This window comes from Sinohyriopsis cumingii, chromosome 4 (genome assembly GCF_028554795.1).
Source record: "Sinohyriopsis cumingii isolate HCF-2022 chromosome 4, ASM2855479v2, whole genome shotgun sequence".
In the NCBI taxonomy this organism is placed as follows: Eukaryota; Metazoa; Mollusca; class Bivalvia; order Unionida; family Unionidae; genus Sinohyriopsis; species Sinohyriopsis cumingii.
The window spans coordinates 85,118,201-85,145,258 of NC_142964.1; the positions used below are offsets into that span (position 1 = coordinate 85,118,201).

Genomic DNA, 27,058 nt, shown 5'->3' on the forward strand with positions numbered 1-27,058 from the left:
TTTTCATATTTTCACTCTTTTATTTGAAATGCATTGCATTATAAACTCAGAACATGTATCATTTCTTAAAAAATGCAAAGCAAGAAATTTAGAACATGCAGGAAAATATTTAATAGGAATAACTAGTACATCAATGACTACCAAAATTCAACAACAAAATTTAAAATATCAAAGAATTCAATATAATCAAATTAGAAAGTAAGCAATCTTAACCTGTACATTGTCAGTACAATAACCTAGAAATATATATCAATACTAATCTTGGGTGCTAAACCAGAATCTACTTAAAATTAACATCAATTTGATGTGAAATATGTACATTTCCAAAATTAGCAATTTCTATAAAAGTTTTATTATTTTCAAAATAACATATTACCATTATAGATGACACTGAAATAAGAAACTGCTCAGGCTTCTTAACTGAATTCTTTCTGAATGAATTTTTTTTATCAATCTCTTGAATTATTGTTGGGTATTTACATTATTTAACAGATCTGTTTTAGCTGTAACATTCTACTTTTTAAATTTGTTAACTTTAAATCTTCAAAATTAATTGTACGAGTTCACATATAATGAAGATGCATTGCAATTTAAAATGTAAACTTTGCTGGTTCTGTATCAATCTCATTTGGTGATGCTTGCAACTGTTTAGATTCTTCATTGCTTGGTGTCAAAACATTTACTGGTGGGGACTTGAATTTGTTGGCCGTGTTTCTGTCAGGAAACATTTCTTGATTTGGAACCAAAGTGGTAATCATGGGTTTCTTTTTCGAAGAGAAAAAAGATGCCTTTTGCCGTGCCTTCTTTTTGGCTTCCATCTGAGAAGCAACTGCAGGAGAAACCCTTCCAGGCTTATTTGGAACAGCTGGCATATCATTATGGACCACTGATGTAGCAGCTGAATTAGGAAGTGGTTTCACAAGTTCCTTCTGCACATCTTTTCGAGCTCTCATCATTTTTGCAACTTCTGAGATTGTTTGATTTAGGGAAGCACTAGATGATTTTCTTGAATTTTGCATAAATTTGTGCACAGTTTCCACAGATTTTCTATCTCTTTGTTCACCATGGAAGATCAATGTAGAAGCCTTCCCATCTGGCAGTGTTATTTTCTGACTGTATGGAAATGTTGAAAGATTATGACTACCAAAATTTTGGCATGACTGAAAGGTCTCAACTGAAGCCAATCTAGAGTTTGATCTCAAATCACAACCTAAATTAGGTTCTTTCACAAAGGCCTTGTTCTGTGATTGAAAACACATAGAGTCTGTCAAGTCCTTGCTTTCTGTGATGGATTTCAGGGATTTAATTGCATCCAAACTTGATGAAGTTTCCACCCTAGCTGAAGACTGCACAGTTTCCACATCCATCGAAGACTGCCTTGTTCCTGTGTTTAAGCTACTCCAAGTATCACTCTTATCTCGCTTGTCACATGTTGATTGGTTCTTACTATTCAGTAATAATGTGTTGTGCAGAGATGTGCAGGCAACAAATCTCACTCCAGGTCTTTGAAGCAGGAAATCCATAGAAGTGGAGTTTATGGGCAATGAGAAAGAGGTCATTTTGTCCTGTCCATGCAAATGACCAAGAATAAAATCTTTGGGTTTATTTTTATCAACAGTTTTTGTCTTGGATGTGTGTATTCCCTGTGCTACATCACTCATGGTAACAGATGTGTTTTCTGGGTGTATGTTTCCAGTAATGTTCCTATTTTTCTTTACTCCTGCAGCTTTTGTTGCTTTGTGATCCACAGATGGCTTGAATTCATAACTTAAAGTCTGGCAACTTGTATCAATATTCATTTTTGCTTCACCTTCTTCGTTTACAACATTTCTTGCTGTTAGTGTTTGTGCCTCTAAAGACTGCTTTGAGTTTTCCTTGTCTTTCTTACATTCTTCAACATTCTGAGTACCATTCTTTACCACTGATCCTACATCTTCAGGTGTTCGAATCCTATTGGATGATGAAATAGAGATGTTTGTCTTGATCTTGATGCCAAAATTCTTCAAAGGAAGAGGCACAGATACAGGTCTTTGTTCTGAGCCAAATCCATCTGCACCACCGGTTTTTGAACCTGATTCACCCATTTCTGATCCAAGACTTTTTGTTACACCTCTACTACCTCCATCATTAATTCCTGGAATGCCATATTTCTCATCTACACTAAATACTGAATCTTCCAACTCGGGAATAGATTTTTCTGTTAAATCAGTTTGACTTTGTTCTTCAAGTTTAACTTTTTTTGTCGGACCTGGACTTTCATCTCCAAAGTCATCTTGATCATTCTTCTCACTCGCTGAATTTATCTTCATTTCATCACTGGTAGATGTTGCTATTTCAGTTCTACACTGTGTGTTTTTCTTTGATGTAATGGTTGTCTGTGCGGAATTTCTATTAGCATTGATCACCATATCACTGACCCTGTTCGCCTGTTTTCCTTCTGCGACTCTAGGGTCAGGATTTATTGATGGGAAGGATGTTTCAGTTGTATTGCCTACTACAGTTGATCCAACTGATCTGAAATTAGACATTCCTTGGAAGGTGATCAAGTGAGGGGCTGTTACTGGGAAAAAGGTGGGAAACTCTGACGGGAAGAATCCTGGTGTCATCTGTCTGATGAATGGAAATGGAGAGGCTGGGAAAAGAGAAGGAAACAACTGACTATGACTTGGGACTGTGAAAGATGGACTGGCTCCTGGGAATTGAGAAAGTACTGGTTGTCCTCCAAGGAAAGGATTATCATCAAAGACAGTTTTAATGCAACCTGTAGGAAAATTTAATGCAGAAGTACTGGAAACTGGTAGACTTGGGGATGCTATAGCTACAGAAGTTGTTGAAGAATGACCTTTACTTTCATAATCAGTCAAGGTTGGCACAGCTTGCTCAGATGAAATATCTGTCTCACTACTGGAGAGTAATTTCAGCAAATGTTTACCCTCCCTTGGCTGATCATTACTTGCCTTTACTATCTTGCTGCTGGGAAGTGGTTTATGCAAATTACTGTCTTCACCTGGCCAAACGATATTTGCCTTTATTCTCTCCTCATTCGTCTTCTCCTTATGCTGTTGCCTTTGCTGCTGCTGCTGATGACGTTTAATTGCATGTAATGGCTGTGTTGGGGAAGCATGCTTAGATGCAGGCATTAACTGAGATGGGGAAGCACGTTTAGCTGCAAGTATTGACTGAGTAGTGGAAGCACATTTAGCTGCAGCTACTGACCAAGTTGGGGAAGCACATTTATCTGAAGGTATTGAATGAGTAGGGGAAGCATGTTTAGCTGTAGGTAATGACTGAGTAGAAGTACATTTAGCTGCAGATAATGTCTGAGTAGGTAAAGCTTGTTTAACTGCATTTAATGACCGAGTTGGGGAAGCATGTTTAGCTGCAGGTAATGATGGGATAGGAGATGCTGTCTGGGAATGGGATATAGGCTTGGTATGCTCTACTCGTTTCTGTCTCACACTGTTAGCCTCTCTCTGTCTTCTTGCTTCATTTCTCCTAAAAAGAAAAGTAGGACAAGTCTATCTGCATATCTTGAAAGATGAACATAAGAAATCTTCAGAACTCAATGACCTTATCATCTGGCCTTATGAATGTAAAGAAACAAACGATGCTACAAATATTAAGAAGTAAGATATGTAAAGTAAGTATTGGAGACAAGGGAAAGATTTTACCTTATCCCACTAAAATTATACAGAGGGGTCTTGTCATAAATATTAGTTTCTGGTAAAAATAAATATTAAATAGAAATGTATCTTTTGATGAAAAACAATTTCTCACATACAACTTGATTCGTATTTGTAAAATGTGTATGCCACAACACAACAGGCCAGAATATTCTGCACTAAACAAGTCCAAGTCCCAAAAGCTAAACAATTTTAATAAGCTATAATGGCATATAAAAACCTATCATGCATGCATGCAAACATGCACATTATATTCTATTTGTCTACCTCAAGTTTTTTAAAACCTCTACTGCCTAGCTTTTGTGAAAGTCTCAATTGTTGAAACTTTTGCAGAAAAAAAGAAAAATTCCTGCAATATCCTGAAAATCGAACCAGGTTATCTAGATTTGAAAGAAAGTATGCCAACCAAAATACCTCAAGTACTTTTTTGCTGAATTTTACAAAAAAGGTTTTTGTACAGAGTCTAATTGCAAAAGTTTAAGAGTATGTTTATAAAAAAATTCTGAATTTGCTGCAATAGCCTGAAAATCTAATATGACCATTTACATATGAATACAAACATGCCTGCCAAATTAAACTGGTGTACCTAAAATTTTACTTTGGCTTTATCATGCTATCAAAGTTTAAAAATGTGTTTAAAAAAGACTAACAACCTGTCAGAAAAAATTTAATCAGGTTATCAACTTATAATCATGACAAAGTTTGTACAGTTTCATAGCTTTAAACAGTTGTTATTGTTTGTGCTACAGCGCTAAAAAAAATCAGGATGGACAAATGGACATGCTGTAGTGATGGTATAAATCATTTTTTTTATCTCAGTGAGGTAGGTTTCTTGTAAAAGATGTTCTACCCTGTGTACAGTATTTACTTCTGAATAACACTCATCTAAGGATAATGTTCACCCAGAGCTACCATTGTAAAAGGCACTAACAGATTAGGGCCTTTTCTGTACATAAACCATCTGCATGCTTATTTCAATATTTTTTTATTACCATGAATTCAAGGCCATCTCAAGATGTAGCAAGAAAATGTACACAACCCTGGATATGAGATGAAAATTTACACATCACTGGTACAAGGTCAAAATTTAAGTGCTATATGATTGTGTATTCAAACTGTGGATGTACCTTAAGGCTACATCGTATCCTTATAAGCACCATGTACACATGTATAATTACTGGCTTGTGTGTAATACTCAACCAACTGTGAGCAGTATGAACTTAGATTTTCCTTTACATAATGTGTTGTCAGGGCTCTCCTTTGTAAAACTTGACCCTAAATCTTACTTTAAAATTTACTGATGAACCAAAAGACTTAATTTGTAAAACAATTACCTAGATTTTTCAGCACAGAGTAACAAATATGACTCTAAATGTTGAGTAAAATTTTGCAATGGAAGGGTCAGGTCAGTTTGTACTGTTCTACTGACAATATCAGCAGACAGCATCAAACCTCATCTCATGCATTATACAATGGCAGATACAATTCTATGCTGTTCACAATTAGTGTGCATGATATGGGCACATAAACACTTAACAGGTAGTTCAAATATATGATAATTTATGTTGTATTCATGACATTTTATGCTAATGTTCACAAGACATTTTATACTAATGTTCGCACCAAAACGTATCCTAACTAAAGAACACTAGTAAAAACTGAGGACTACACTATTATTGCAATCATTTTCTAAATGTGGACCCCTCTCTTTGTAATGTGATTCCTTCTGTAATGAAAAGGTAACCTTATAAAAGGGGTGGCATCTCATGAGAGACAAAATGAATAAAATATAATATTTTGGTGTTATACAAGGCAGTCTATTAATAGGACGGTTCCTGTTGAGAGGGACCTCTGAAGATGAGGACCACTACAATTTAGCCAAAAGAATGGGCAGGGGGTATGATGCAGGCAAGGCCATGAGTGCTGTAACTCACCGACCCAGATTTAATTCCAAGTGGTGTACAGATTACATCTCTATAACCATAATGATATTCTTTCTCCATATATTTATCACAATGTAGCATAAAATTCATTTAATTTGACTGGACAATCAAAAGTTCATAGATGATATTCTGATACATGTAATGTGATGTCACAAAAGATCATATTGGAAATTTTCATAATGCATCATGGATAATATAACTTGGAAGACAAAGTGATGTTTTTTTTCTTAAATCAAAAACATTGGGCAAGTCCAAATGATGATTCAGTCCATAAAATAAATCTATCGATTGTTTGATCATTATTATTATTATTATTGTTATCATTTTTATTATTAATATTGCAGTATCCAATGATTAAAAACAAACACAAAACTTCCATTTGTTTTTATAAACAAAACTAATGATGAGTCAAGTTGCAATTATGATGACTTGAGCAGAGAGAGAGAGAGAGGGAGAATACTACTTACTGAATAAAATTTTACATTAATTTGTCTCTGGTCAGGGTCAGTTAATCTATTCCAACACTATTCAGTACAACAATGGCCAATTGTTGAATTAATTATGTTTTTTCACAAAAAAATATTGCTTCGAACTCACTTATCTACAGAAATTTATCAACAGAAATGGCAAATTAAACTAGATACAATGAAATATAAAAACTTGGATCAGCATTTAACACTAATCGTGTTTATTTATGGAGTCCAAACCTCTCTCTTGTACACACACACACGCTTATTTTCTATTGATAATGCCATTACACTGATTGGAAATTGGTTGTCTTGGATCCGAATGAATGGCAGATACTTAATCTTTCATATATGATTTGGAAAATTCTATCCATTACAGAAGGGGTTACCAAGTACTCTTGCAAGAAAACTAGGTCCTGCCATGTAACATATTCATCATATGAGTTGACAGATGAGTAACAAAGGATGACATGAGTGACACAGGATGACAGATGAGTGACACAGGTGTATATCACCAGCCTGGGTTATAAAGCTCTAGACATTGGCTCAGGATGTATAAAAATTCCAGCATGTGATATGCACCTATACCACTTTCTTAATACCAACAGTGTATGTATCATGTACGTTATACATTATCAACTGGGGGGGGGGGGGGGGGCCGAGTGGTCTAAAGTGCTCACCATTACGGATCACTGCCACCTGACCTCTGCCTGTGTGGGTTTGAGTCTTGGGATTGGCAAATGTGGGCATGTGAGAAAGCTTGCCAGTAGCTTCTTGTGGGTTGGTGGTTCTTTCCATGGTTTTCCCGGATTCTTTCTCCACCATTTATACTGGAAGCCATGTATAGCCTATCTTGTGCTGAAAAAGGCATCAAACCCTACAACAACAACAACAACAATCAACTTGTATAACTGTAATATCTTGTACATAGCTGAAATATGTGTTCACTGCATACATATATCTAAATATTCCAAGTAACTGTATACCAGAGAGATGTACATGTGATTATACAGTCATTAAATGTACCTATGTTTAGATTTCTTGCAATGGCTTTTGGTTGGAAGCCTGGGCTTCCCTAGGAAAAGTGGGTCTTCATTGTTGGGTAGATAGCACATAAGACACTCTGCCAAAACTGTATCCGTCACAAGTAACTGGATATAGCGGTGGGTCTGGAAAAGAATTAATGGCTTTTTTTAAAACTCTTTGCTAAAGTCAAGTAACCAAGCAGGTAAAAATTTATCTCATTGTCTGCTTTAATGACTTAAACACAGTGTTTGTTGACTTATCACAGATTTTTCCAGTAGCAGCAGGGCCCGGTTTACATGGACATCAATGGGTCCTAAAGAAACTCAACTGTCCCTCTATATTAAATTGAAACAACTTCAGAAAATTGAACTGGTCTCACAAACCTGTGGCTGTCAAATGGCCCTCCTCAAACATGGCCTACATACCATGTGCTGTCAGGCCAGCAGCTAAATCAATCCTTGCAAATATGTTTAATACTGAAATTTGTAAACTAACTTTTTAATTAAAATGTTTTTAACGGTCCCAACATATTTTAAACCAAGTTGTCTTTCATGCCTCAAGTCAATCTTAATCCAACTAGAAATATATCTATCTGCATGCTGTGGGGATTTTTTGGGGAATCCTAGTAACCCGGGTTCCATTAATGGACTTCCATGGTTGAATATTTGGAAGCCACATCATTGCACTTAATACCCAAAAATATAAATATACACACATGCATATGATTCTACTGGGGGGGGGGGTATGAAAAGAATACCATTTAATTATTCATTCCAAATTACCTAGATTTTGAGAAAGATGCATGTTAACTATCCTTTTAAAGTTCAAGGCTTTCATCAGAGAAACTTGGGGTACTGATCCAGTTGGTGTGAAGTTCAGCGTCAAACGTGCTGTATCCGATGTCAAGGAATGTATTAGTCAACCATATTCTTAAATAAATTTCCTTAGCTGCAATGTATTTTAGCATGGAGAAAGAAAAAAGTGCAGAATTATCATCAGAGATTGACATTACACAAAGATGCCTTCATGCTCCCAGCCTCTTAATCTTCAAAAAAAACCTAAGTTCTTACACATTGGCATATAAAAAAATCATGATATAAATATTCTGTACATGATCTGTCTGTGTGTCTGTGTTTGTCTCTCACGCACACACAGACATACACAAATAATCAAGTATTTCAAAGATCTTTAAGATCAATCAATTCATTCAGTTTATTTATACCATCTCCCTCTGTGAAATTTGTAAGCATGCTCACTTAAACTAAAAGACAGTATAAGTAATGTTTATAACTGACAGCAGTTTTTTTAATCAATCTGGAATTCCCAATTCACCGTTCTGCATGGTTTGAAAATAATATTCAAAGGAAATACCTTTCAAGAGTTGATTCCTTATTAAAAAACAGCTTTTGTGTGATAAGAGACACATATGATTGTTATTGAAAACATATATGATTGTTATTGAAAACAATGTTTAATAGTGCAAAAAAGGAAATGTTAAAGTTAAGTTTACGTCTAGAATGAAAAACTACACTAGTTCATTTCAGAGTAATTACATACATTTTGATCTTCATGAGGTGCCTGTATTTAGCAGGAAGGTCATAATTCTAACAATTGACGGGAAATAAATGGACACATGATATTATTAAGCCAGGTCTCATTGTCTTAAAAAAAAAAAGTGAAAACACCATAAAATATTTTGTGGTTTTAGTCAGAAACAAAGTTCACATTTAACGTGTTAAAAATTTTAGACAAAAATTCTTTAAGAAAAAAAAAGTTAAAAAAATTAATATAAGGCAATAAAATGACAACAGTAATCCCACATATATTCGTGTTTGAATTTTTACGGGGTTCAAGTTTTTACTGGATTTATATAGGCTAATTTTAGGATGAATATTTCATAACCTTTCTGAGTGGCAGACATCATAGTGTATATAAAGTAGTCTCCTGCAGCTTTGCCAAAAAAGGATACCAATTGGAATACTCTAATGCCATGTAAGAAAGCCTCACCAATTTCAAGCCAAAAGCAGAGCTCAAACATACAAGACTCTGTTAGTATGGGTAAGATAAAAATTTACTGTCTTTAGCTGATAATATTCAACCAGTGTCACTTGACAACTCATTCAGCGGGCACTAGTAGTGTCTCTTTGAATGCTAGTGGCAATACACAGACTGCATGACTTGGAATAAACAGAATTTTTATCAACAATTTGCTACTATATGTCTTGATGTTTAACACATTAGACTAAAATATTCCCTGTCCACTGCCAACACAATGTTGACATGGTAATGGTGACAAGGAAATGACACACGAGTTATCGTTTTCTTTACAGCATATTGTAAATCAATTATAAGGCACAAGTAACTGACTCTGGTGGTAGAGATAAGTTGCAATTCAGAACATTTGGGGGGACTGGGATTTATATTTTGGCAAACAGATATAAGAAAGGGAAGTCTGTTGAATTCTGGACATTCTGAAGAAAAAATTACACATATAATATACTGAGACAGCCATTAATGGAAACCCTGGTTAAATGTTTTTTATTTTTCTCAAAATTTCAAGACACATGACCAAATAGAATATTAGCATTTTTCTGTCCCATAAGTTTTTCGAAATGCATTTATCACATACAATTCCCTTTGTCATTTTTCTTGAGAAAACATTTCATCAGTACTTGGATGTATTGAACACTAGAAAAAATAAATTTCAAATGAATTACCCTGAAATATTAAAAATTTCCTGTGATATTTTGTGTTGGACACCATCCTGTAATTTCAACTTTGCAATTTAAGTGATCATCCTGAAACTCTAAAGATCTCGTTGAATTCTTACCCTTTCTTTGCTTTGCTGATCATCCGAGTCATAATCACAAAGCACTGCTAACAGAGTTCTGTACAGCTCTGGTTTATCCATACTGTTGTATTTCAGCATATTCATAACAGCCACAAAGGAGGCGAGGTCAAAACGACTCACTGTATCCATGGCAGCAAGAGAAAAAAATCCTACAAATAAAGAAATAGGCAGTTCACAGACCTAGGATTTTCTGTCAGTCTTATAAGTTATGTGCAAAACGAAGAAATTAGTTGATACCAATCTTTTATAATGGTGTCAGGGGTTTCAGTGTTAAATTGCATTTAGCTAATTTTCTGACACCCTTGTATTTACAGGCATAAAACATGCTTACTCACCTCTGAGGGTGCTACTCACCATGGGTTAATGCAAGTCATGGCAACCTACTTTTAACACTCCAGTGATTACACAAGTTCTTGCAACTGACTCATTTTATCCAACACCAATGGCAAATGTAATGCATTGCTTCCTAACCTTCTCCAATATGGGGACCCCTTCCTAAAAAAAAAAAACTGAGGACCCCTACATGCTAATAGTTGTACTTTTAGGCTCCAATTAATTAAGAAAATATATACCCCATGGCCCCCCATGAGGGTCCATAGCCCAAAGGTTAGGAACCACTGCTCTAGTGAATATGTTAAGTTTCTGCATCTAGCTCAGTTCCGTTGGGAGAACTAATTTTAATTATGTAATACTTGCTGCTATTAATGGACTGCTTACATTTCTGGGACACCAATACCCCAGTCCAAGCTAAGTATTCCATGCTCCACTTAGTAACTGGAGATCCAGATTTGAAGAAAAAAAAAATGATCCCAGTCTGATTCCTTAGAGCCAACATATGAAATACCTTACTCCTTCGACTTGGACTGAAACAACAGAGTAAGGAATCTTAGCAACAGTAGCATAAAAGTATTAGATAATTAAAATTAGTTTCACCATCTCCTACATTCTAACAGCATTAATACATCACATGTTACTATCGCATTGCTGGATTTACCAGTCAGATGGAAGGCTCCAAACAAAAATGGGGGCCCCGAGTAGATGAGTGGTCTAAAGTGCTCTCCGTTACGGATCACTGTCATCTCACCTCTGTCTGCGTGGGTTCAAGTCTCGGATTTGGCCAATGTGGGTATGTGAGAAAGCTTGCCAGTAGCTTCTTAAGGGTTGGTGGTTCTTTCTGGGGATTTCCCAGGTTCTTCCTCCACCATTAATACTGGTCATCATGTATAGCTTACCGTGTGCTGAAAAATGGCGTTAAACCCTACAACAACAACAACAACAACCAAACAAAAACTGGATAAGAAAGCAAATTTTTAGGTAAATTATGTTTCTTCAATAAAATTTACCCAATCACATTACATTAGAAATATCAGCTTGCTACCTTGCAAATCCAGCCCTACTAAAAGGCAAAAATCATCAACAAAGGGTGATAACTCTTGCCCATTATCTTCCTTGGCAACCGCCAGGTGTTGCTAGTTTTTAGCTGAGCGAGACACTAATGAGTATGCTCGCATGGGATGGTTTTTAAGTAATGTAATTGGGTAAGTATTCTCGGATAAACATAAGTTACTTAAAAATTTGCTTTTTCCTTGGAATATGTTCCCCAATCAACTGAAGCTAACAGGCTGTGTTGATCACTCTGGCTGGGTCTGGTGGCCATCTGTGCTGCTGCCACTGGACATACCAGATTCAAGGTTTGCCTCTGTGATTCCAAATCTCTGAGATGGAGGCTCAAGAAGGTTGACTCTGCATGCCAGTCACCTGCTTCTACTAAATCTCAGGTTGAAACTATGCATTTGCATGCAAGGTTGGCAGAGATTGCTAAAAACGTCTGAGCAGTAATATTAATGAGGCGACTCTGGTCTGGTGAGACATCAAAGTACACCAAGTGTACAACCAACATCAACCACGAAGAAACGGCTTGATGGGTGATACCCTGTGTTCCAGCTCAAACTGCAAGGAAGAGGCACACACACATGTGCCACAACTTGTCTCTGTGCACATCAAGTAGTGCTTGAGAGCATGAACAGGATCTTGCGTGAATGCTGTTCTTGACCTGTCTATCGAAGACAGTGTGTGAGTGAGTGACAACTCTTTGAGTACCAACAGATGGTAACCTTTTGAGCTACAAAGCCCGATTGTGTCAAGAGACCCTCCAACCTGAACTGATGAGTGTGTGGGGTAACATAAAGGGTATGAAGCTCTTTGCCCAGCATGCTGAAGCTGAAGTGGTCAGGAAACATGACTTGCATGATAGTGACTTTTGCAAAGTGTAAGCTAGAGGTCCGAATGGCTTCGAATTGAGCCATGTTTAAACATAGGATTGGATCCTTTTGGAGACAAAAAGAGGGATATTAGTTGACTGAAACCAGAATTGTCAAAAAGATCCAATAGGTCTATATCCCACCCAAAACCATGTCTGCTATATGCTGGTATGTGTCCAATATCATGGGGAGGTAGCCTTTGGTGGAGACTGAGGCTCAACTGTTTTCCTCAGAGAGCCAGACAAAAAGTCAGCCAGTTTAGGGACTGAGGCACACAGAGGGACAACGTTGTTGGTATGGCATCAATCTCTGAAAACACATCACATTCCCTAAAAAGCCTGGGCATATCTATTGCTAGAACGAGTAAATCAGTGGCCCACGACCTGTCCCATCTGAAAGGGGCTATCAGAATCATCTTGTGTGTCTGACCCCATAACTTTTGGATTATTTTTGGACTCAGCAGCATGGGAAGGGATGCAAATGCCCACAACCCCATTGACATTGCATCCACAGCTCAAGCTTTCCAGTCTGGAACTGGAGATCAAGGTGGGTAGCTTGTGATTCCAACTTGTCACCAACAGGTCAATCATCAGATGCTCTCCAAGTGCGCAAATCCAAGTGAAGACCAACTGATGGAGAGACCATTCCATGTGAAGGACTTTATCTGGATTGAGTCTCGGCCAAGACACTGAGCCTGCAAGGATGTGTCTGATTTGTATGTCGATAAGAAGATTGTTGCACCAACATAGAAACTGCCAAATCACAACAAACAGGTCCAGTGATTTGATGCCTCCATGTCTGAGAAGACAGGTTACCACTACAGAGTTGTCACACCTAATGAGGACCATTTTCATCTCAGAGTCAATCTTTTCAGAAGTGAAAGGCACTGATGATAGCCTTCATTATTAGAATGTTGATTTGTAGAGGCCATTCCCCTGGCTCCCACATGTCATTGAGGGTAGTGAAGGTCAGCAACAGGTGGGCACCCCCACCATGCTGAGTGAGATCAGCATCTACCTTTTCTTTTCTGCTTGGGGCTTCTCCAATGGGATTCCCATGACCTGAGTTACCCCACTGATCCAGGAATGATCGAATCTTGGTCATGGTTATCACTGTTTGATCAAGGGGACTTGAAATGGGGTGCTATTGTGCTGGCAAGGTCCGCATAAAAAAGATGGCTAAGTGGGATCAAGTACACTGCTGCAATGAATCAACAGAGGAGTTGCAAGAATTGTTGGAAACAGACTCGATGAATTCAATGATTCTGGTAATGTAAACACAAGGAAGTCGTATCAGATTCTGGTTGGTTAAGAACTCCAAACCCAGATGGACAAAGGTCCGCATTTCCCAGTTCACTAAAAAGCCTAGAGGATCTAGGATCTAGAAGAGAAAGAAGATGGTTCCTGTCCTGGGCCGATGCAATCCATAATGTGAGTAAAAGCTGATGTTGAGGCCAAACGGAAGAATGGTGACTTGATACACTGTCATGTTAAGCAAGATATGTAGAAAGTGTTTGTGACACAGGGTGGATAGTTATGTGAAAATATGTGTCAGTCTGATCGAGAATGATAGCATACCCATCCAATTTAACAGATAGGTGGATTGAACTCACCGTCTCTTAAATTGTTTGGGTCAACTTCAGTCGATGGTAGGTCTCGACTTGCTGTTTGCTTTCTGAAAAAGAAACAGCCTTGAGTAAAAAGCCTGGGGATTGTGACTTCTGCACAAGCTCCACTGACTTTTTTTTATCAGTGACCAAATCTCCTGTTGTAGGAAGGCATCACTGTCCCGAACTGATGGTGTATTCGTGACGAGGGGAGAGAAGGAGGGGATTGTGGATTGTTAATGACGAAACATGAAACACCTCTGAATGATCTGGATCACACACATCTGAATGACTGCTTCCTAGGGATCTATGTTGGTGCACATGTGACTGAGGAGATCCCCCGTCCTGAGGCTGCTCATTCTTTCACTGAAATCTCCAGTATAGTAATGATACAATGCCACCAGCATGGCTAGACAGATGCATCAATCACTAAGATCTCCATATGAACTATTTGGCTGGACCATTTGAACGAAAAGGTCCCCATGCTGGGATGGCTGGACAGCCAATGATGGCTGGATGGCTGGTAACAGTATGGATCCAGCATGAAGCCCATGCACCCTTACTTACATGCCCAAATACCATTCTTGGACATGCAATGGTTCTTGCACCTCGTGGGCTGCCTAAAATTGAGGAATACTCCCCAATGAATTGTAATCATCAACAATGAACCATAGGTTGTCTTCCTTGATTTATTCTGTCCTTCCTTCCCTTCAAACCCCAAAGGACAATTTTTTTGAACATGCATTTTGTGCATTTAGCAAACAATTCTCCTGAAATGACACAAGATGAGAAAACAAAGCATAGATCAGCAAATTAGTACTGTATGTGACTACTTAGCTACTAGCATAAACTGGCAAATCAGTATCTGACTAATTAGCCAAACAAGAAGCCCAGACTTCCTCTGACTACATATTATAGACACTACATATCATAAATGGTATATACATAGCATTAACAAATTAGTATGTAACTAACTAGCTACTAGCGTAAATTGACATGTCAGTACATGACTAATTGGCTAAAACAGAAGCCCAGACTTCCACTGACTATGTATTATAGACACTGCATATCATAAATGTAGGGCTGGAAACACGAGGTAGCAGGCTAATATTCTTAATGTAATATGGGGGAACGTATTCAGAGGAGAAAACAATGCACTCACCCTCACAATACAAGAGTTCACTATTCTAAGATGGTAAATGGCTTGGCCACATGCTGTGCTGTCATGACTGGACAAAACAAGTAAGTGCCCTGCTCTGGTGCACCAAAGAATGTATGTAAAAAAGATGAAATAGTAGAGCAAGACCTCATAAATGCTGGTCTCGAAAAACAATGTCCAGTGAAGAGTGATTCAAGTAGGCCCCAAGATGTAGCAATAACCCTGACTACATGGGCTTTAATACTTGTTAAAGAAAGGTCCCTTTCAATGAGGGACTGATAACAAAATTCTTAAACCTGGCTTCCTTCTCCCTTCTGAGGAGGCCAAATAAAACCTGAAGGCCCTAATGGGGCACAGGAGCCAATCTTGATCATCCCATCATCAGTCTGTTATTGCTGCATCTTGGTGCCTACTTGAATCACAGTGTCCACACTGACTCAAAATACATCAAACATAAGTTTAATTTACATGCATTGAGTAGCCACTGTTGATACACTCTAGTGATCATAGACAGAAAACATTATTTGCTTAGGAAACTCCTGACTGCTGACTGCAGAAAGCAGGTGAGTGCAATACACATGAATTTTATAAAGGTCCCTTTGCCATGGGAAATTAGAATTACCATTATGACTAGGTGACCACCACATAGAGGTGACAGTTTAGGACAGGTCTGACTGTATATACATATGCATGAACTTAGGTACTGCATATTTTTGATCCAGGTAAGTAGAATTTACATGAAAACTTGGTCTGAATGACCTTATGATTGCAATCATCATGAATGGATAAATTTTATTACCGTATTTGCTGGCCCATAAGTCAATGCGGAGTATAAGTCAAATCAGCAAATTTGGCAAACTTTCCAATCTTCATCCTTATAAAAGTTGATGCTGAGTATAAGATAAGGCCAGATCAACAACTTGGATTGTGTTTTTCACTTCGTTCCACACATCATCGTGATTTTTATCCTATCTGTGACTCAGTAACCTTTCCAGTCAGGATCATTAAATGTAACTAAAAGTATCTAATTTGTTTCACAAGAAGTATTTTAAATGTGTACTTTTTGCTACATATAATGACGCTGACCCAAAAATTTAATGAGCTACAGATAGGATAAAACTTGCTGTATGTTTTACCATATAAAAGTGACATAACCATGCTTAACTTTTTTTCATGCATATCAGTTCTGAACAATCAGCATTCCAGCTATAGCCTCAAATTCAGTCGTTATGATTAAAAGGGATTAAATAAAAGCCAGTAGCGTTAAGATGTTTTTATGTTGATTTTTTTGTAGCTGTGTGTGTGTGTGTGTATATATGTGTGTATATATATGTGTGTGTGTATATATATATATATATATATATATATATATATATATATATATATATATATATATATATATATATATACACACACACTCTAAAAGTCATCACTGGTTGCATTCAGCAGGTGGTCACTCACAACAATGCTTTCATGTAACGTATTTGCCAGCCTACAAGACAATACTTTTTTACCAGAAAATCTTAGCTTCATCTTATACTCCGAATTGACTTATATGTGGATTATGTTATCCAAATCGCTTTATCATATTTTTTGTATGGAAAATAATTCTCCAAGAGTACAAAAAATAATGTGTAAAAAATATTTCATTTTGGGGAAGAGATCGTGTATAAACAAATATAGGATCCCACATTTAGTATTTTAAACAAGTGCATATCGTCAGTATTACAAATTAACCTAGATCAGATGTAATTGTGCTAAATCAGCATGCACTTGTAATGTACATTGTTTGTAATATATGTTTGTAATAAATTTAATTACACATATGTGCATTAGAATTGATAAGTTAGCAGATGAATAACCATGACAAAGACATATTCCATCACATTTTTCTTCTTGCATCTAATAATCAAATAATCTGTATGCCCCATTGAGAGAGAGAGAAACAGACAGACAGAGATGTCTTCAGGATTGTTCACTTACCCGATGACTGATTTTACTTGTGTACAAGTGTACCATATTCCATTATCAATTAATACCACTAGTTAAGCAGTTCCTTCTAATGTTGTTTCCACTTCCATTATTACAAGAATCACATGGATTTGTAGTGATATTTGCATGCTAATTAAATAAGCTACAGCTGTATTCAGTTATTGCAAGATAACACCTGTTTGAGGTCAAGATTCTCCAGATCAGATTAGCGAGGCTACTAATAGGGAAATGAGGCTACCCATGGGTATTATGAATACCGTACCATATAGTTAAAGGAAATGCCAGGTGTTTACTATTGTAAATTTCTCAGCCAGTGACATTTTTTTAACTTGCCAATGGAACCAACTGTAATTTAAAGTACATGAGCAAAGATCAAAATCAGTTGCCGCCTAAGCACAGGAAGTGTACATGCACTTTAAACAAAATCTTAATAGTTGGGTATGGAAAGGTCATTAAACTTGCAAAGAAAATTAGACAGCATGCAAAATGGTCATTCTTGCGATTTAACCTAATGGAGACTATATGGATATAACTAGTCTGAATATTTAAACCCTGGAGTATGGTATGCATTTTCATAGTTTACATTTACTCTTTCATTATAAATGTTTTCTCTCTTTCACTAAAGCTTCAGAACATGGGGGACAATAAGTTAACAAAAAAAATCCACTAAGAGATGAACTCTCTCTCTCATATATTGGACCATGTTTGATTTTGATCACGAGGTGCAAAAATGCAAAAAAAGAAAAATTTGATGGAATACATATGCCTCATGCCTCCTTTCTGTCCCCCCCTCAGAAAATGCATTATAGTATTAATGATGCAATTTCCCTACTGATGGTAATCTGGAATAACATAGTGGTACTTATAATATTTATGAAACCAGAAGTTATTATAATTTAATTCTACACAGCATCTCAAGTCTTATCCTATCTGTAACGCAATAAATGTTTGGGTCAGCATCATTATATGTAGCTAAAAGTACATAATATGTTTAAAGTAATTCTTGTGAAACAAATTAGGTACTTTTAGTTACATTTAACGATCCTGACTGGAAAGCTTACCGAGTTACACAGGTAGGATAAAATTTGCGATACTGTTGGAACAAAGTGAAAAACAGAATCTGAGGTGTTGATCTGGCCTCATCGTATACTCAGCATCGACTTATATAAGGATGCAGGATAGAAGATTTGCCAAATTTGCTGATTTCACTTACACTCTGCATTGACTTATGGGCTGGCAAATACGGGTACTTGGAAAATTACTCATTCCTACCTTATCATCCAAAGTGGAATCAGTCTTATTGTTGTATTCAGTTTTTAATTTGGGAGGATTTATTTATTTCAATTATTCACTGGAATTACGAAGTGCTCATTACTATTTTCTTGGAGTAATTCATTATGGTCAATTCGTTCAAGGAAATTTTTGATTATATCACTGTGATACATATAGACTGTTAGCACATTTGCACATTTGAAGCTATTGGCACATCAGCACGTTCAATAGTGGAATTTATTTGGAATGCAACTGAAATTCCTTTGGGACTCCATATATTTGGACTTGTGATAGAACATTTAGGACTATTTGTGATTTAATTCGCAACACTGTAACTTCTTTTTAAATTTTCACTTTATATCCAAAATCACCCATTATCAGGGATGGTGTTAGCTTTAAAAAAAACTTGTCGCCAAAAAATCAATAACCTCAATAATTTGTTGTCAATTTTGAAAAAATGTCACCATTTTAATATCCATTTATCTCTACATCCTCGGGACCTAGGTAATATTGTTGACATAAGTGGATATTTAGATAAGTGGCAGGTAGTGGGGTCGGGTGAAAATAAACGGATATTTTGCATACAAGTGACATTTTTAAAAGATGACCTGTTGTCAATAACTTGGATTTATGTAATGAAAAAGATGGAAATTTTGATTAAATGAAGACAACTGGTCTGAAATACACTTGTATATTGACAACTTACAATTTTGTAGTACACTCCATATGTGTTAAATAATATACATGCTTATGAAAAATTCATGAATTCATGTATTCAATCATTTGTTAGAAAATTCATATATCAGTCAAATCCTGTTATAAAACACAACTAAAATGTATATATAAAAAATGGTAGTCCTAGTTTGATCTATATCCCATTGTCAACAAACACGTTTCCCGAAACAATTCACTCTGATATTTTTTATCCTAGTAGTACATGGCTGTATAGTTGTTTATATGCTACATGTTACTTGTACATGTTACTTTTACTTAAACTGGCCTAGTTTTTAGCCAGCCAGAGACAACTACCATGATGCCAAGGCTACCAAGGGGATGGGGCTATTCATTGGGAAATAAAAACGTGAACTAATTAAAAAGTTTCACATTCTTGTGAGATGTCCCACCTTCATTTAACTTACCTTCATTTAACCTGAATGCCAGATGTCTATCGTTTCAAAATATTGGAACTTTAATTTGGGTTTTAAATCGCTATTGGTAGCGATCATAAGCTTGAACTCGTGCTGCAAACAGGAAACTTTCACGGCACAATAAATATGTTTCAATCACAATGAAAAATTAAACAATGCTTTTATTTAATTGCTGACTTGCTTTGACGAAGGTTCACATGTTACTGAAGGTACCACTAAAGACACTCTTTGAAGGACCAAACAGATACCCATTTGTTATTGCTAAGGCAACACCAAATAACTGTAAAACATTTACAGAGACTTAATTTTGTTTTCTTTTGCTTAGTATATATACAGAATGATCTATGCTTTAAAGGTTATATGTTTTTTTTGATGTTTCAGCAAAACTATTTTTCTGGTACATTTTTCAAAAAGGATAGAAACTGCCATCATCTGGAAGATTGTAGTCATTCAGTTCCCACCTTCAGAGGTGGTCCATTGCAGCTAGTCAGGTAGCATGATGTATTGGGTTATATTACAGCACAAAGTACTAAGGCCAGACATCAGCATAATCGGATTATGATACAACAATGCCATGTTAGGGTGATTTGTCAATATGAACAAAGAATTTGTTTATGTAACAATTGATTCCACTGCAATTTTATATCCAAGTTTGCGGCTTCCTGCCATGGTCCCTCAATTCCATCGCATAGTGCCTTCAATTTCTTAACCCCAAACCCAAGACTGTATATACAATTTTTAATAGTCAAAAATGTTGTTGCTCAAAAAGATTGCCAGATGATATATTTTATCTCCAGTAAGGAAAAACAATATTGCAATTTGCAACATTGGCGAAGCCCAGCATGATCCCTGCATTAATATGCATAAGTCTCACTAATAATTCTATTTATCCAACATCTTGATATCATCTGATCACCAAGTTTCATCAAACTCTGCTCAGAAATAAAGGGTCTCAAGAAAATGCTTGGCCAATCAAACATAAGTCATTAGCCATTTTGATAATATAGGCATTTACCATGATCAAAATCAAATCTTAACTAAAGTCTTTAGAGTGTAACAAGTCAGTCAATCATACAAAATCACCTCAATAACATTCATGGATGTCTTGTTCAATATAAGACAGACACATCTTGAGGGTATTAGCTTTTATCCCATGCTGAATCAAAATCGGATCAGAAACACAGAGTGGTAACAATCTCAGCCAATTAAATGTAAAATAACATCAAAATTTTGATGATATAGGCATCGACCAACAGGTTATTCTGCACTATTTTTTATTATTTCTTGAAAGTATTGGCTGTGGCATAAAACAACTGTATTGAAATAAATGCAATGGCAGATGATCTACCCCATACAAATTCTGGATTTGGGTGGCTCACAAGTAACAAATTCAAGTATGTGAATTTACCTTTAATTCAGATGGTTAACTGAAATGCTCTTGTAGTAATTGATTGCATCAAATCCTTCCACTATATATTGGCATCTCCTCTTCGAATTAACCACCTGCTCATTCTACAGTTACTTCTACAAAAAATTTCTAACATGTGTGCAGATGGTCAACTGTTACATTTGTTGCTGAGCAGTTGTTCTCCACCACCTCCTCTTGGAGCTGAAATGAATAAACCAAACATCTGAATCACAATAACAGAAACATGGTATTTATTTACCAAGTGAACAGCATCATCTAGAACAACCTAAACCCAAATTCTGTTGTTGGCATTAATTTATCCCAACAACAAGTGGGGAAACTACTAATAACACCCACTCCACTTCCCCCAAGCTCATGTGGTTCAAAAAGCATGACCCATCACTTATTCCATACCAATTTTCCTTTAAGGTCAGAATTTTCAGCCATTCATGAGTTACATCTACATAAAGAAAATATTCCAAACTTTTTCCCCATGTATGATTTAAGTATTTTACTAAATGTATTTTGAGACAAGTTTTCAATTAAATGGATTTTTGACAGATTAAAATTCTAGCAGTCTAGCTAGTATGACTTTCTGAACAGTCTAGATATCTGGACCTTTAAGTCTAGTGGTATGTGTACTTGACTAAAACAGATGAACCTGGTTTGATTCCCACTGTAATAGTCAAGACTTTGTCTCTCATCCCATTATCAAATTAAGAAAAAACTGACTCACTGACCATGTGCATAAATTGTCATGCTTTTTTGCACTCAAGTTACGTTTAAAGTCAATGTGTGAAACATTATGAAATTATAATATTCTGAAAATATTACTTCCATCAAAACTTATTTTTAAAATTGTTCCTGCATTTGACTGAACAAGTAATCAAGAGTTACTTCCCTTAAAACTTATAATCTGTCTTTTAGCATTCAATGATCATTTCAGTCAAAAAGTTTAAAAATAAACTATGAAAATAGTACCTTTCATTCACATGGCTACACTCCAATACTGTATTATTGCGGGCTCTATATTAATGCGGCAAATGAGATTTTCCTATTAATTTTGGACACGTGCCGTCTAGTAGGTGTTTACATATGTAAAACTGTAGTCAGTAAGGACGCAAATATTTTATATCATAATTTCATCTAAAATGTCAACATTTTTTATAAGTTTACATTGAATAAGAATGAACATTACTTTTTTGTAAAGTGAAAGAAATTCAGTTGATCATCATATAGAAAATAAGCTGTCAAACTTACTAACCTACATTGGCTTTGATTACGAAATATATCCAGTGTATCGTCTGATGTCTGATGATTATAGGTCATATACAGATGGTGACATACATGTCCTTACAATGATAAGCTTCCAATTTCATTCTATGGTAGCCAATAATAGACATAATGTTGCTTCTGATCATACTTCTCGTAAGTAAATAAGAATACAATAACAATTCAACTTTCTTGAAATCAGTAATATTTCAATACTACTACTACTACTATTAAAAATATTATTGTTATTATTATTATATATTTATATTTCTTTGGCAACTTTGCATTTAAAATTCATATATAGCAAAATAATATTTGTTTTTAATTTGCAATGTTGCTATTCATGTATTTATAGTTTTAAATACATTTGTGTGTTTGATATGACCACTGGATCCTTTCATTTTTTTGTGGAAATATTCTGTCATTCTGCCAGAGCAAGCATGTACATTCCTTCTCATAGGTACATTAAGTCTCAATTTATGTTTATTATAATACGTGCATGCTACCATGTATAAGTTAGGCAAATATCACAATAATACAGAGTTGTTCCCCCATGGTATATTAAGGTGGGTCAGCTACCATATGCAGTTTTATTTACAGTTAGGTGCTTCGATTAACAAATATTTTTTACAGAAATAGAAAGAGGGAAAGTCATAGAAACTTTACAAATTATAAGTATGCAGCAATGGCAAAACGGTTTTAATATAAAAAAATGCTGTCAGGCATTTCTGTGCATCTAAGGTTTTCGTCTCCAATATTGAAGCAAAACGCATACCAAATTCTACCGATTGACGAAAATAAAATAAAGCAATGCTTACCATTTGAAAAGAGGAAATTGTCACCAGAATATTCTGTTCAAAATAATATTAATTTTGGACACAGGGGATACCACCCTGTGTTTTCCTGACAAGCAATATGTTGGCCTATTCTGCGCACAGCTTTGAAAAGATGTAATGTTTATCCATCCGGCTATTTAAATGAAATACATTACTTTGGACTGTTTCTGTCAGTGGTTCAGTCGAGTAATTAGGTCAGCTTTATAGTTAGTTTTACAAAATTCAACGTAAAAATGCCAATAAATGGCAAGCGATATTAAGCAAACTAAACCAATCTTGTAAAAAAGTTAGTCAAGTTCAACATTATGTGGAAGAAAAACGACAATGAATTGGATGCAATGTGTTTACAATGTCTTGTTGATGGGGAAAAATTACTACAGGATTTAGAAACAGACTATACACCAGGGACTTTCTTGAGAATTTATGTTCTAGCGGCAAGTTGACACATTGGGTAGCAGACGATTTTGTATGTATGAGACAACTCCTTGCAAAATCAAAAACTTGGATCAAAATGCAGTATTGTTTAAAAGGTACACATTTCCATCTTTTATATAATGTATTTATTTGTATTATTTTGAAAGATGCATAGTAAATCGGATTTTCTGGGTTACAGGTTCATGAAGGTCATGAGTGGGTCTACATGCTGCCACTTAGAAATCACATTTTCATGTGCATTTCGAGTCTAAATGCAGGATAATTTTGTACACTTTATGAATATCACTTTTCTTAATTAAAGTACGATCATCCTTTCTTGATACAAAATGGATTTTTGAACCAAAATAACACGGGATCCAATGTTTACAGAAATGACATATTGTTGCACAGAATTACCCGATGCGCAGAATTAGCAGACATGGTGGGTACCGATAACAACATTAAGTCCCGCAATAATACAGTTGCAACAGGGGACGCCGCTAGAGGACACTGGCGATCAAGATTAACGTTTTCTCAAAATGCCAACCTCATTACACCCGGTACTTTCTCCACTTTAATATGTAAAAAGCCGACATTATTACATCCGAATGTATTCATGTTTGAAAGGTCAAATGTCTATATTTAGCGTATATGACACTGGGCCATTTCTACAACTTATTCAGTGGAAAAAATTGAAAAACAAATTTTTCGAAACGCCAAAAAACTAAATAAACAAGCATATACGCTCACCTACGCCTACTTTTAAATACTTTGGAGTTCTTTTTATGAGAATAATGGTAAAATGTCTTCGAATATTTGCAGAAAACCCACAAATTACATCTTTTTCAAAGTTCACCCATGCCAGCAAGAACGGTAACTCTTTCCGGCACAGGGGTATGTACAAAATGTAAACAATGACAACAATACGACATGCCATTTTTTGTGAATATCAATATAAATACTGTCATCATAAGCCAAGGAATAGAGAATCGATCTGTAGTATTTCTCCATTTAAACAAATACATAATCATAAATATTTCTTGAGAACCAACTCAGTGCCAGTTTCTTCTCTATCTCTGATACCACAATTGTCTTTACTTCATGATCTACGTAATATTGCTCAAAACAATGGTCAGAATTATTATGAAAATACTGCAAATTTAGGACATCCAAAATTTAATGTTGCACCATCCTAAGCTGACACTATAGAAATCCTGACTTACTGTAATGAAAACTAAGTGGAAAACCTTTTGTCATTGATTTTATTTTATAGATATGAAAACTGACCAAATATATCTTATGATAACTAAATTCTAAAGTAGCAATTGTCATTTACTAAACTGTGATTTCAGATAAATGTATATATGTACAAGAACACTGTAATGAATATGCACTATTGGTTTTAAGAGTAACATACAATTTCAACTTGGCATGGCTCATGATTATGCTATTTCATGCAAAAATGTTAGGGGGCATGTGACAAAAAGGCAAAGAAAGTCTTCAGAAGTACGTGGAACATAGAAAAAGTGAATTTATTCTTGAAGCTGAATGTTCACAACACATTTATATATAATCATATGTAACAAATATGCAACTTTCAGCATGAAGTAACATGAGGTCAACAATTTTCAAAAAGTGACCAAAGACCAATATTATAATGGTGGACGGTACATGTGTTTGAATGCTTCCTGTGAATTTATTTGAAAAGATGTCATAAAGATGGGCTTATTTTTTAAATGTGCACACTCAAATTAAGCAGAAAATATTCCATTTTAAAACAACATTTAATTTCAACTTGTGTATGACTCAAAAATATAGCAAAAAAGTTTGTGTGTGGGGGGTAATAAAAAGGCACAGGGGGGCTTCTGAATTACCTTGAACATATAAAAAGTCAATCTATTCTTAAAACTGAATGTTCAAAAAATATTTCTATATAAAATATATGTAAAGAAATATGCAAATTTCAGATTGAAATAACATGAGGTCAAGAATTTTCAAAAATTGCCAAAGACCAATATTAAAAATGGTGGACGGTACATGTGTTTGAATGCTTCCTGTGAATTTATTTGAAAAGATATCATAAAGATGGGTTCATTTTTGAAATCTGCACACTCAAATTATGCAGAAAACATTCCATTTCTATATATTCTATAATTATGAAAAAATCATCCTCTGTTGCTAAATACAGCTTTCATGGCTACTAGCCACAATCTGGAACCAAAATTTACTCAGGACCCATCAAATATTTTCAATGCTGTGCAGCACAAGTATGGGGTTTGGAGCTGATTGTCAATAAATACCAATGTAAACCAAAATGAAGGGGGGGGGGGCGGAGGGAAGGTCATTTGAAAACTTTATTAGCACTGACGAATGTTCAAATTCTATCCAACTAAACGCACAGGTGCTCGACGTGAGCTTGATGTTAAGAAAAAAAATAACAATCTAAAGGAAAAAAATCATAGAGAGTGACAAAAATACCTTTGATTACCCCTATGACCCGTTCTGACATAGGACCCTCTCTATCATAATATATGAGAGCAAGTTTCAGAGCCCGTAACTTCAGTTTGGTACAACGCAGAAAAGTCAATGATGGCTTGATGGATAGAAAAATATCTCAGAAGTAAAACAAGCCATACAGTATGGTCGCGTGCCTTTAAAGACATAAATAGCAGAAGGAAATCGAAGGTCATGGGTGGAGCGAAGCATTTGGAAGTTCCGTACCTTCTCTCTTATATATTATGATAGAGAGGGTCCTATGTCAGAATGGGTCATGGGGGTAATCTAACGTATTTTTGTCACTCTGTATGATTTTTTTCCCTTTAGATTATTATTTTTTTCTTAACATCAAGCTCGCGTCGAGCACCTGTGACTAAACGCCACGAACAACTGAATAAGTATATTTGGTATGATTGAAAACCGTAATTAAAAAAGTTGTTTAAAAACATTGCAAAACTAATAAAAACTCTCTCAGGTGTCATCCAAATTGGATCAGGAATAAGTCTCTAGACTGGTGATGGAAAAATCGCGTCTGATCAACAATTCCCGGGAGTTTTTTTTCCAAGATCCAACAATTTTTGTTTTTAGTCTATTATGATGAATCTGATTCGTTCTTGTTGTCTTTAAGAAGAACAAGCGTAGTACTTTTATAGTGAGTAATCCTGTATCTTTAAGTCCGTTTGATCTTGTCACAATACGCCTAGTGGAATAACATGGCATGTGCTCGTGGCACGTGCAGCGTAACCAGCAAGTTATCAATTCGATCAAAAGAGCAATTCTTTGAGTCAACATATTCATAACAAAACTCTTGTTTAGTAAAAGAAAGGCAAATAGTCAAAAACACTGTGCAAAAAAAACATCAAAAAAGCTGAAAGAACTTTACGATTGTTGACTTACAACACTGCAAAAGCTGTCTGCACCTAGGCTAACTAGACTGATTCCCAAACGAACATGACAATAGTGTTTCTGTTTCGTTAAAAATCTGCGAAACAGTCTTCACTATGGTAATCACATTAAGTAATAATGTACGACACAGAAAAGAAAATGTCTAGTCTATTATTATTATATAGATTTTCAAAAAGCTTCAAGGCCCCACGGCTGCGGACAGGATTTGTGGGCCCTAATAAAGATTTTCCAGTAGGCCCTATTAATTACAAAATTTTACGGCTGTGGGCCCCCTGATCGTTGTGGGGACCCTGAACTTTTTCCAAGTCGCCCTACCCT

General features: G+C 35.8%; 1 protein-coding gene across 1 annotated transcript; it reads right to left on the bottom strand.

The window, feature by feature from the left end:
* Nucleotides 1-26,779, bottom strand: LOC149801582 (uncharacterized). The gene is made up of 5 exons (XM_089955817.1): nucleotides 26,732-26,779; nucleotides 20,817-21,017; nucleotides 9,950-10,119; nucleotides 7,120-7,262; nucleotides 1-3,495 (listed from the first exon to the last, which is right to left on the bottom strand). The coding sequence occupies exons 3-5, from the start codon at nucleotides 10,097-10,099 to the stop codon at nucleotides 591-593; spliced, it is 3,198 nt and encodes a 1,065-aa protein (XP_089811943.1). The 5' UTR covers nucleotides 10,100-10,119; nucleotides 20,817-21,017; nucleotides 26,732-26,779; the 3' UTR covers nucleotides 1-590.
* Nucleotides 26,780-27,058: the final 279 nt, after the last annotated feature.